Source organism: Tachysurus fulvidraco, chromosome 6, assembly GCF_022655615.1.
Source record: "Tachysurus fulvidraco isolate hzauxx_2018 chromosome 6, HZAU_PFXX_2.0, whole genome shotgun sequence".
NCBI lineage: Eukaryota > Metazoa > Chordata > Actinopteri > Siluriformes > Bagridae > Tachysurus > Tachysurus fulvidraco.
Genome location: NC_062523.1, coordinates 4236048 through 4249271, shown reverse-complemented (window position 1 = coordinate 4249271; position 13224 = coordinate 4236048). Strand labels below are relative to the sequence as shown.

At 34.2% G+C, this 13224-nt stretch overlaps 2 protein-coding genes across 2 annotated transcripts; both read right to left on the bottom strand.

Moving 5' to 3' along the window:
* Window positions 1–4503: 4503 nt before the first annotated feature.
* Window positions 4504–6168, bottom strand: LOC125141507 (macrophage mannose receptor 1-like). Its single transcript, XM_047815205.1, has 2 exons — window positions 5359–6168; window positions 4504–5160 (listed from the first exon to the last, which is right to left on the bottom strand). The coding sequence occupies exons 1-2, from the start codon at window positions 6087–6089 to the stop codon at window positions 5130–5132; spliced, it is 762 nt and encodes a 253-aa protein (XP_047671161.1). The 5' UTR covers window positions 6090–6168; the 3' UTR covers window positions 4504–5129.
* Window positions 6169–10731: 4563 nt separating this feature from the next.
* On the bottom strand, window positions 10732–12552 carry LOC113661249 (macrophage mannose receptor 1-like). The gene is made up of 2 exons (XM_027175285.2): window positions 11741–12552; window positions 10732–11543 (listed from the first exon to the last, which is right to left on the bottom strand). The coding sequence occupies exons 1-2, from the start codon at window positions 12469–12471 to the stop codon at window positions 11513–11515; spliced, it is 762 nt and encodes a 253-aa protein (XP_027031086.2). The 5' UTR covers window positions 12472–12552; the 3' UTR covers window positions 10732–11512.
* Between the last annotated feature and the right edge of the window lie 672 nt (window positions 12553–13224).

The following is a 13224-nucleotide window of genomic DNA, read 5'->3' as shown; positions in this document are numbered from 1 at the left end:
ACAGCGGGTCGATTCAGACGGGATTAGTATTACCTGAGGTCATTTTTCCGGACCTTTTTACAGAAGGTAAAAGTCGCCGTAATCTTTACTGACATTGTCCGTAATGATTACCGAGATGGCGCATTCGGACGGGACTAAAATCACAGAGAAGCTCTGGTAATAATTACTTTACCCCCACGTCCCCACATTAAACTAATCCAGTCCGAATAGGACTTTTAACAATTACATGATCACAAGCATGCTTAATATTCTCTCTCTCTCCCTTTCTCTCCCTCTCTCTCTCTCTCTCTCTTCTCTGACAAACAACACATGCTACTCCACAGTTCCTATTGTACTGAGTTACAAGTGTGGTATCCATTCTGATGCCCTACTGTACTTTTGGTTGGAGTCTTTTATCTTGATGGAGTTCACTTCTGCTTGGGATGGCTCCATGTGGACAGCCTTGAGTCCAATGGGACTGCTATGGATAAAAACACTATGGTGGCAATTTTGAACAGCTGTTGTGTTGGTTATTTTTGCACACTTGTATAATCACTGACCATTTAAAAGCATTGGCATGAAGGATTTAGTGTTACAGCAGGTAAAATAAGTATTGAACACAAAGTATTGAATATTTTTCTCAGTAAATATATTTCTAAAGGTGCCGTTGACATGAAATTTTCACCAGACTTAGGTAACAACCCAAGTAATTAATACATGCAAAGAAAGCAAAACAAATAAGTTCAGAAATTATGTGTAATGAAATGGACTGACACAGGGAAAAAGTATTGAAGAATTATATGAAGCTAAAGAGGCGCAAAAAGGCACGGAAAGCTAAGACACCAGCTGAAATCTATCAGTAATTAGAAAGCAATCCTGTTTCTCATTACTAAGATGTGACATAAGAAATGTATCATGATTGGTAAAAGCAAAGAGCTCTCTTAAGACCTATGCAATCTATGAACAAAATATAGAGTTGAATATACATGTACTATGAATATAATATGCAGATGGCTATTAATATAAACTAAAATTTACAGAATGGTATGTGCTATAAACAAAATATATGGCTATTAATATAATATATAGCTGTTACTATAAACAGAAATCAGGTGGATATATACAATGGTAAGGCAATGGTGAGCAGCAATGCAAAAAAAGAGCAAGTGTGCAAGTGAGCATAGTTTGTGTAATAGTCCATTAGTGCAATAACGTCCATTTTGTAAACAGTCCATTAGCGCAATAACGAAGTGTGAGGGGGGAGATGGAACAATGTATAAAGGACATTGACAGTACAGTATGATCAGCGAGGGGCAGAGTTCAATAGACAGCCTAGGAAGAAAGCTGTTCTTTAGTCGGCTGGTCCTGGTCCGGAGGCACTTGAAATGCCTGCCGGAGGGCAAAAGTGAAAACAGTCTATGGGCAAGATGAGAGAAGTCCTTAAGAATGCTGAAGAAAGAAAATCATTTCACAATTAAACCGACCATGACCAACCAGGTACTCCTAGCAAGATTACTAACATAGAAGTTAAAAGAATTATCAGAAGAGTTGTCCAAGAGCCAACGACCACTTGTGTAGAATTTTAGAAAGACCTGGAATTAGTAGGTACAATTGTTTTAAAGAAAATCATGAGAAAGGCATTCAACCTTCATGGCCTATATGCACACTTACCACACTAGATTATGTTGCCAAAGAAATAGCATGTAAAATCTTGTTTAATGTCAATGCTCAAAATTTATACAAGCATGTGAAATACTGGAAGAATAATGTCTGGTCAGGTGAGACCAAATTTGAACTCTGTGGATGCTGTAATCCACAACATGTTTTCCAGCAACATCTGTGTGGGCACCAGTACAAAAAGCAGCATGATAACACTCCTAAATGACAATGTTTATAGTCTCTCAATCAAGATTACAACAACGTTAATGCAATATGGAAACCAATGGATTTACATTGGAGTGGGCATAATGCCAGGTCAATATGAATGCACATCCCTCAGTAAATAATAACCATCAGGGATCAAGTACTGCTCTCATGCATACTATAAAACACAGTGATACGGTATGGCAAGCCATTTTAGCTTTTATACATTCACATGATATGGATTTTTGATATCAAGAATTCAGTATTCAATACTTAAAATGGAAATATTAAGAGTGTGATTTCTAGTAGTAACCATAACCAGGAATTACATTTTAATTCACTTGCTAATATATAATAACACAAAATTCTATTTAAAATATTCCATTCAATAAATATTTGTTTATACATCATTTAATTCTGTATTGTTTTACTCTTTGACCGAGAGATGGAGCAAACTTTTTTAAAAGGAGGGAGGTTTGTAGTGGGAGCAGTGGGGTGTCAAGTGTGAATGTGTGGCAAATGGTTTACACGGCTCACGGGTCAGGTAGGAGGGCCCCTTAGCAGAATTTTGCTTAGGGCCCCACGGAGTTCAGGCTCACACAAAAACACCTTACCAACGGTGAAGTTTGAGTTGGGTACATCCTGGTGTGGCACTGTTTTTCAGAATATGGCTCTGGCAAATTTCATATACTTGAAGGAAGGATAAATTGAAAAATAAACCAAACATTCTTGATAAAAATCTACTGCCATCTATCAGGATGATGAAGATGAAACGAGGGTGGATATTTCAGCAAAACAATGAACCCAAACACACAGCCAAGGAAACTCTCAATTGTTTTCAGAGAAAGACACACAACACAACTTAATTTCTGAACTTATATATGTTTGTTTTTTTGGTGTGTTGGCATGTTTAATACTTATTATACCTGCTGTATGTCCATAATGAACAGAATTGATCATAGATTATCTCTGATCCATAAGTTGGTCAGGAGCTCGTGGTTACACAACCCAACTTGACTTTACACAGTTGTAGAAATTACATTATTTATAATCACACATTTCTTTTAAACTTTTGTCCTTTTTTCTTCTATATTTTTATATTTCTGTAAAGCTGCCTTCATACAATATCCACTGTTATACACAATTGAATTGGATGACATGAACATAATGAGTGCAACATCATTTAAGGATTTTTCTTGACTTAATCTTTCTATCTTTAAGCCTTTTTGACTTTTTTGTGTGAGATTTATAGCATGTGTTTGAGAGAGAGAACAGGAGAGCATTCAATTCAAATCAATTCAATTCAAGTTTATTTGTATAGCACTTTTTACAATAGACATTGTCTCAAAGCAGCTTTACAGAACATAAGCATTCTATCCTTAGGTCGCTATCTTTGGGTTTCACACTGTCATTGAAAACATTTCCGAAAGGCAGAGGACTGGACTGGGGTGGAGATCTCCTTGGTCACCTCATTCAAGGGTACCAACAATTTTGTCTATGTGTATATAACTGAATTGTGGTTGTATGGCTCTGCACAAAGTTGTAGCATCTACATGCAAATATAATGACAAAGAGTGTCTGGGGTTTAGGTTTCAACAGAGGATAAAGTTTAAACTTCTGTTTTTCAGGAACAGAAATCTGCTTACTTGTTCAGCTAATCTGTAACTGGATTTTTAAATTTTTATTTGTCTTTATCAAAACAACAACAACAACAACAACAACAACAACAACAACAACAACAAAACCACTAGCACTATAGCTTGAGTGATTCAATGCAAATGTAAAGTTAAAGTGTGCCTCTGATTTCCCATTCAGATCTGTCAAATGTAAAAGAGTCTCTTCTAAATAATGTAATCTTTGTTTCTGTTTCTGCTTAAATATAAGTCTTCTACTGTAGGTTGATTTCCTAGAAGTTACTAAAAAAACAAACTCTGAACAAGGGGAAGAGCTTTAGTCTTTTAATGTCTTAGTCAAAGAGTGTTTTGACTTTTTCTGTTAGAATCAGACACATTTTTAAAAATCTTGTGTTACCTACCAGATTCCTCTCAAGGTTTCTTTCTCATCTTAGATATTTTTTATTCATCCCAGGACCCTGGCTGGTCCATTCTGGATGAATATAAATGTCAAATTTTCATCCAAATGTCTATAAAACTGCTTTGTGACAATATCCATTGTTAATACAAATAGAATAATATTAAGTTCAATTAAGTTCAATTCTTAACATTTTGCAAACAACAAAGAATGTTTATGGTTTGCTTTACACCAATACATATTAAGGATTTTGAAAGTAAATTACAATACATATTCAGCATTAATTGCTTGCATAATTAGACACTAAACTATCTGTTTCTTAGGAACAGAAAGATGCTGAAATGTTCTGCCAGATTTTTTTTCTTATAATTAGAATAAGAATTTCGTTCAATTTCAGACATTTAATTAGTGTGATTATTTTGTTTAACATAGATGAAAGTGGTTGGATCTAGATAATCAGAGCTTCAGACTTTGAACTATTATTATTATTATTATTATTATTATTATTATTATTATTATTATTATTGTTGTTGTTGTTGTTGTTATAATAATAATAACAACAACAACAACAATAATAATAATAATAATAATAATAATAATAATAATAATAATAATAATAATAATAATAATAATAATAATAATATTGTTGGTTGATTTTAACTGAAGTGGAAAACTGAACAACAAGGTGAACAGATTGTTTTACAATGGCTAGAGCAGTACATTTCCTGCCTATTCATGCAGGGTATTCTCTTGAAAGGAATGTTTTAATGTGTATGTAGCAGAGAAATTAAATTATTTAAATAGCACTATAGCTCACGTGCTTCTGGTGACCCAAGATCAATGCAAACTAATGTTAAAATGTAGCTTTGGGCATTACTTTCCCATTCAAATAAGTCAAATGGGCTCTTAGGAAAAATGTAATCTTAGCTTTTACGTTAGATTTTAAAAAGTTACTGAAAACCCAACCTCCAAACATTTACTCATAAATACACAAAATTCCTCCATTAATTTTTTCTAGAAAAACTAATCCCCAAACATCTATTCACAGGTACACAATGTTTTAGCATATTAATATTTTAAAAAAAAAGTACATAATTAAACAACACCTGCCCTAATTTCAATCAATGAAAACTATTTTACTGTTATATTAAGGCTAAAAAGTGATGACCCAGGTTAATCATACTACATACTAGATTCTACATCTAGAATATTCTGAATGATTTATTGAAGAATGCTTCTTGAGAGAGATATTCTTCTTATTCCAGAGAATATTCCAGAGAGTTATTTCTAGAGAAAGAAAAAAATACAGTTTTTAACATATTCAGGTTTAATTAAACATTGAAGGAGATATTGACTGTTATTTAAACCTTTTTTATTGTAAAGTCTTTTGTGCTGGTCTTAAAATTCTATTAATAATCCTGCATTATCTCATTAATATTCAAACTAACACATTTCTGGTTGATGTTCTGAATGTTTAATACTCACCGTCTGTGATAGCAGAGAAAATTATGCTCCTCATTGCAGTCTCTGTTTTCCCAGACTAATGTGTTGAAGTTGAAGACACCACAGCTATACGGCTTGATTGGGCATTGATTTAGAGGTACATTGCTCCCCAGCAGCATCCCGTTCACCCATAACCATTTTCCATCAAGGAATCGCAGGCCTATCCACACTGTTGCTGCTTGAGTTTCTGTTTTAAGCAGTGTCTGATAATATTGAAGCGATTTATCTGATTCCATAGAAGCCAAGCTAGTGTATTGAGTCCTGCAATGCTGAAGAGCCATCTCCCAGGTTTTTTTCTCATTCACAAATATGAAACTCCTAGAACAAACGGAAGGAAATTCTCCATTACAGCTAGTATCACGCCAGCCATTTTGATCCATAACAACACAATTCTCTCCTGCATTACCATCATTGGGCTCTCCAAAGGACCACTTTGTGAAATTTGATGTATCTCCATCAGCCCATGTCCAGTTCTTTACATGTGGTGCAGTTCTGATAAGCCCATTCCAAGGTAGGTTTTCTCCTGTAACCAACAGAGCTTTGTTGTTTTCCTCTTCAGAAGTGATGGTCGCCAAATTCCCAAAGTGTTGTATGCAATAGTCCTGAGCTTTAGTCCAGGTCATCTGCTGAGAAACAAAAAAGTATTCTCTTGTCAGACTTACAGATGTCCCATGAAGGACAAACAGGTGACAAATAAAAAAGAGATACTTCATCTTTGGTGTTTGAGTCTAAACTCTGTAAACCTTTACTAGTCTCTCTGGCAGCACAACTTACAACTTTCTACTTTCAACTTGAGAGAAGTCATTTAAAGCACATGCAAAATAATATAATTGCATCATCATTAAAGGGCGTTTCTACAACATTTTTGTTTCTGTAACACTTTGTTTCTGTAATATATCATACTTTTGCTGATGACCAGAATATATGCAAAGTGATAAAGATAACAAATTGCTGAATCTTGAACTTGAACCTCCCTGCATTTCTTGCTAAAATAACTCACAAGAAGGTTTTTAGACTTATTGTGTTCTTAGTGCATGACCTAGTAAGAATCAGTATCAGGATGTATTTATTTATAGACTTCAGGTCTTTGGGTTTCACACTGAGTTAGTGAAAACATTTCCAAAAGGCAGAGGACTGGACTGGGGTGCAGATCTCCTTGGTCACCCCATTCATGCCTTATGGGGACCCTCATCTTTCAAGGCTCAATTTGCCTGGAAATGCTGGCTGTATTTCTAGCTTGAAATGCTTTTTCCCACCTCTGAGTGACTGTGTTGTTCTGCAACCTTGCAAATTTTTTCACTCAAAAAACACAAATGTATTAAAAATAGTTTAACGTACCAAATCTATTTTTGCAAACTATTCCTATGTGTAAGAAAATATAACAATGAGGATAATACTGTACATAGTTTTTTTTGGCTCTTTAAGTGACCTTTGTGGGGGTTTTCTTTCTCTAATGAAATGGTACCAACAATTTTGTCTCTGTGTATATAACTGAATTGCGGTTGTATGGCTCTGCACAAAGTTGTAGCATCTTTATGCAAATATTATGATCAAAGAATGTCTGGGTTTTAGGTTTCAACAGGGGATGAAGTTTAAACTTCTGTTTTTCAGGAACAGAAATCTGTTCAGCTATTCTGTAACTGGATTTTAAATTTTCATTTGTTATTATCAAAAAAACAAAAAACAAATTACAAAAAAAAAAAAAAAAAAACACTAGCACTATAGCGTGAGTGCATCTGGTGCCTCAATGCAAATGTAAAGTTAAAGTGTGCATCTGATTTCCCATTCAAATCTGTCAAATGTAAAAGAACAGAGTCTCTTTTAAACAATGTAATCTTAGTTTCTGTTTCTGCTTAAATATCTAAAAATATTAAAACGTTTTTTAGGTTGATTTCCTAGAAGTTACTAAAAAAACAAACTCTGAAGGGGGGGGGGCATTCGTCTTTTAATGTGTTAGTCAAGACTTTTGTGAGTACCTTTTTCTATTAGAATAAGAATTAGAATATGTTAAGGTTTCTTGAGAGGAATCGATCTGCTGGAAAAAGGGTCCTTTAATGGAGAGTCCATCACACATTGTGCACTTTCTACCATGCTCAAATTCAGTGCCTTCCAATTTGAAAAGATATTATGCTCAAAGACAAAGTAACCTCCATGTACCCCATAGTTCTCATCTTTTTCGGGATAATGAACCCACATCCCAGTGATATCTTAGAGGGAGTAATTAGTACAGTACAGACCAAAAGTTTGGACACACCTTCTCATTCAAAGAGTTTTCTTTTTTTTCATGACTATTAAAATTGTAGATTCACACTGAAGGCATCAAAACTATGAATTAACACATGTGGAATTATATACATAACAAAAAAAAAAGAAAAAAAAAATGACCCCAAACACACCTCGAGGCTGTGTAAGGGCTATTTGATCATGAAGGAGAGTGATGGGGTGCTGCACCAGATGACCTGGCCTCTACAGTCACCGGACCTGAACCCAATCGAGATGGTTTGGGGTGAGCTGGATCGCAGAGTGAAGGCAAAAGGGCCAACAAGTGCTAAGCATCTCTGGGAACTTCTTCAAGACAGTTGGAAGACCGTTTCAGGTGACTACCTCTTGAAGCTCATCAAGAGAATGCCAAGAGTGTGCAAAGCAGTAATCAGAGCAAAAGGTGGCTACTTTGAAGAACCTAGAATATGACATCTTTTCAGTTGTTTCACACTTTTTTGTTATGAACTAAATGTTCTCTTTGAATGAGAAGGTGTGTCCAAACTTTTGGTCTGTACTGTATATTGCCATACCAATTTTCTTAATGTCCCCAAGCTCCTAAAATCCTAAAGACTTTTAAATTCTAATTTTACTAGTCACACAAACAACCATACAGTCTCAGCATTTACATTACATTTATCTCTACAGCATTTGGCAGACACCCTTATCAAGAGCGAATTACATTTATCTCAGCTGAGGGTTAAGGGCCTTGCTCAGGGGCCCAGCAGTGGCAGCTTGGTAAACATAGGAATCAAACTCACAACCTTCTGATTGGTAGCCCAACACCTTAACCACTAGGCTACCACATCCCCATGTCCTCATGTCTGTGTCTCCTTCTGGCACTTCCTTTTAGTTATGAGTCAGACAATAATTACATGATCCCAAGTATGCTTAATATTCTCTCTCTCTCTCTCTTCTCTGACAAACAACACATGCTACTCCACAGTTCCTAGTGTACTGAGCTACAAGTGTGGTATCCATTCTGATGCCCTACTTTTGGTTGGAGTCTTTTATCTTGATGGAGTTCACTTCTGCTAGGGATGGCTTCATGTGGACAGGCTTGAGTCCAGTGGGACTGCTATATGGGGTCAGAATTGTTTCGTTATTCTGAATAAATATACTATGATCCACAAATAAATATAAAGTTTCACAAATATTTTTAAATCAACAAATGCACAATAAGCATTTGGTAAATATATGTTACAAATTTCACAAAAAGAAATGAAATTCACAAATAAATAAAATGGGATAAGCAAATAATTTTTTTAAAATAAATATATATTTAATTGAATTTATTTGTGAATGGCTTCCTGCTCATTTGTGGATTGCGTTCTGTGCATTTGTGGATTTGAAACATTTCTAACGTCAAGACGTGCACAAGAATCCACAAATAGGTGGACTCCGCCCACCATTTATTCCAGCCAATCGGACAACGGTCTCGTGGCGCTGACCAATTGTGGCACGGTCTACCTCCAACCAATCACGTTCTGATTTACACTCTTCACACTCCATCACAGTAGGTGGCGGTATGCACCTATCAAGTTGGATCGCACCTCAGAGGTACATGTTTGTACCAATTGTATATATGTACATACAATTGTAGATTATTATTATTATTATTATTATTATTATTATTATTATTATTATTATTAAAGAGTACCACCATTTTTTTCTGACAGTGCTCCTAGCACAAATTATATAAGACACATTTACTCTACCCGACCGTTGTCCGATTGGCTGGAGTAGACGGTGGGCGGAGTCACCTATTTGTGGATTCTTGTGCACGTCTTGACGTTAGAAATGTTTCAAATCCACAATTGCACAGAACGCGATTCACAAATGAGCAGGACGCCATTCACCAATAAATACAATTTATAAATATTTTTTTATTTGCAAATCCCATTTTATTTATTTGTGAATTTCATTTATTTTTGTGAAATTTGTAACATATATTTAATGGTATGCTTATTGTGCATTTGTTGATTTAAAAAATATTTGTGAAACTCTTTAAATTAATTTGTGGATCATAGTATATTTATTCAGAATAACGAAACAATTCTGGCCCCATATGGTAGAGCATGATTTACTTAAACAGCTGCAACTGATGTCTGCTTGTATAAATGCACAAAACTAAGTAACTTCAAGCAAATGTTATGAGGTGTACAAAGCAATTCTTACAATGTGAGATTTATTGTTCTATGTAACATGCCTGCATAATCAAAGCTTCTGGATATATTTATTATTATTTATTTATATATTTCTGATTTATTTATTCAACTTTTGAAGAAAAAAATCATGCACTCATCATGTATTCATGTGACATTGGTATTTTAATGATTGAAAGTAGTACAGCAACAATAATGATTAAAAAAGCACTGTGTAGTAAATGTAGTGACTCAAGTTCTATGCAAAGCAAAGTCAAAAAGTAGCTTAGTGCATCAGATTTCCCTTTCAAATAACAAGGCAAGGTACAAAAGTGAACCTACTGTATATAAAACAATGTCAGCTATCACATTCTTTTACATTTGTCTTTATTTTTTATACAATAACCAACTAAAAAAGGAATTTCTTGCATTTCTCTATTTTATTTAATTATTTTTTAACTTTTGCTTTCTAGTTTGTTTTCCTAAAAGTTACAATGTTCTACATTACACAAGAACTTATTGTAGAAAGAAACAACCAGAGACATTTACAGTACTCATTTAAACAATGTTGTAATATAAACATTATGAGTTCTTTATAATTAAACACCTACCATAATTTCTTCACTAATCTATGGCTATGTAAAAGCTTATGAGTGCCGATCCTGGTTAAATATACTACATAATATTCTAAATGACTTTTTGAAGAGAATGCTTCGGGATATATTCTTCTTATTCCAGTTTTGTGGAATTTTGTCTTTAAGAAAAGAAAAAAATATACAGTTTTTATTACAGAATTGAACATACAACTTTTATTGTAAAGTCTTTATATATACTTATATATATATATATATATATATATATATATATATATATATATATATATATATATATATATATATATAAAGACTTTACAATAAAAGTTACATTCTTATAATTAGAATAAAAATTTCGTTCAATTTCAGACATTTAATTAGTGTGATTATTTTGTTTAACATAGATGAAAGTGGTTGGATCTAGATAATCAGAGCTTCAGACTTTGAACTATTGTTATAATAATAATAATAATAATAATAATAATAATAATAATAATAATAATAATAATAATAATAATAATAATAATAACATTGTTGGTTGATTTTAACTGAAGTGGAAAACTGAACAACAAGGTGAACAGATTGTTTTACAATGGCTAGAGCAGTACATTTCCTGCCTATTCATGCAGGATATTCTCTTGAAAGGAATGTTTTAATGTGTATGTAGCAGAGAAATTAAATTATTTAAATAGCACTATAGCTTACGTGCTTCTGGTGACCCAAGATCAATGCAAACTAATGTTAAAATGTAGCTTTGGGCATTACTTTCCCATTCAAATAAGTCAAACGGCTCTTAGGAAAAATGTAATCTTAGCTTTTACGTTAGATTTTAAAAAGTTACTGAAAACCCAACCTCCAAACATTTACTCATAAATACACAAAATTCCTCCATTAAATTATTCTAGAAAAACTAATCCCCAAACATCTATTCACAGGTACACAATGTTTTAGCATATTAATATTAAAAAAAAGTACACAATTAAACAACACCTGCCCTAATTTCAATCAATGAAAACTATTTTACTGTTATATTAAGGCTAAAAAGTGATGACCCAGGTTAATCATACTACATACTAGATTCTACATCTAGAATATTCTGAATGATTTATTGAAGAATGCTTCTTGAGAGAGATATTCTTCTTATTCCAGAGAATATTCCAGAGAGTTATTTCTAGAGAAAGAAAAAATACAGTTTTTAACATATACAGGTTTAATTAAACATTGAAGGAGATATTGACTGTTATTTAAACCTTTTTTATTGTAAAGTCTTTTGTGCTGGTCTTAAAATTCTATTAATAATCCTGCATTATCTCATTAATATTCAAACTAACACATTTCTGGTTGATGTTCTGAATGTTTAATACTCACCGTCTGTGATAGCAGAGAAAATTATGCTCCTCATTGCAGTCTCTGTTCTCCCAGACTAATGTGTTGAAGTTGAAGGCACCACAGCTATACGGCTTGATTGGGCATTGATTTAGAGGTACATTGCTCCCCAGCAGCATCCCGTTCACCCAGAACCATTTTCCACCAAGGAATCGCAGGCCTATCCACACTGTTGCGGGTTGAGTTTCTGTTTTAAGCAGTGTCTGATAATATTGAAGCGATTTATCTGATTCCATAGAAGCCAAGCTAGTGTATTGAGTCCTGCAATGCTGAAGAGCCATCTCCCAGGTTTTTTTCTCATTCACAAATATGAAACTCCTAGAACAAACGGAAGGAAATTCTCGATTACAGCTAGTATCACGCCAGCCATTTTGATCCATAACAACACAATTCTCTCCTGCATTAACATCATTGGGCTCGCCAAGTAACCACTTTGTGAAATTTGATGTATCTCCATCAGCCCATGTCCAGTTCTTTACATGTGGTGCAGTTCTGATAAGCCCATTCCAAGCTAGGTTTTGTCCTGTAACCAACAGAGCTTTGTTGTTTTCCTCTTCAGAAGTGATGGTAGCCAAATTCCCAAAGTGTTGTATGCAATAGTCATGAGCTGTAGTCAAGGTCTTCCGATCAGAAACAAAAAAGTATTCTCTTGTCACACTTACAGATGTCCCATAAAGGACAAACAGGTGACAAATAAAAAAGAGATACTTCATCTTTGGTGTTTGAGTCTAAACTCTGTAAACCTTTACTAGTCTCTCTGGCAGCACAACTTACAACTTTCTACTTTCAACTTGAGAGAAGTCATTTAAAGCACATGCAAAATAATATAATTGCATCATCATTAAAGGGCGTTTCTACAACATTTTTGTTTCTGTAACACTTTGTTTCTGTAATATATCATACTTTTGCTGATGACCAGAATATATGCAAAGTGATAAAGATAACAAATTGCTGAATCTTGAACTTGAACCTCCCTGCATTTCTTGCTAAAATAACTCACAAGAAGGTTTTTAGACTTATTGTGTTCTTAGTGCATGACCTAGTAAGAATCAGTATCAGGATGTATTTATTTATAGACTTCAGGTCTTTGGGTTTCACACTGAGTTAGTGAAAACATTTCCAAAAGGCAGAGGACTGGACTGGGGTGCAGATCTCCTTGGTCACCCCATTCATGCCTTATGGGGACCCTCATCTTTCAAGGCTCAATTTGCCTGGAAATGCTGGCTGTATTTCTAGCTTGAAATGCTTTTTCCCACCTCTGAGTGACTGTGTTGTTCTGCAACCTTGCAAATTTTTTCACTCAAAAAACACAAATGTATTAAAAATGGTTTAACGTACCAAATCTATTTTTGCAAACTATTCCTAGGTGTAAGAAAATATAACAATGAGGATAATACTGTACATAGTTTTTTTGGCTCTTTAAGTGACCTTTGTGGGGGTTTTCTTTCTCTAATGAAATGGTACCA

Bases quoted from the DNA above. Each gene is read 5' to 3' on its own strand.
- LOC125141507 (XM_047815205.1), bottom strand. From the start codon at position 6,089: ATGAAGTATCTCTTTTTTATTTGTCACCTGTTTGTCCTTCATGGGACA. The intron at 5,161-5,358 runs GTGAGTATTAAA...TTCTTTCTCTAG, and splicing joins TTTCTCTGCTATCACAGACG to AAATAACTCTCTGGAATATT.
- LOC113661249 (XM_027175285.2), bottom strand. From the start codon at position 12,471: ATGAAGTATCTCTTTTTTATTTGTCACCTGTTTGTCCTTTATGGGACA. The intron at 11,544-11,740 runs GTGAGTATTAAA...TTCTTTCTCTAG, and splicing joins TTTCTCTGCTATCACAGACG to AAATAACTCTCTGGAATATT.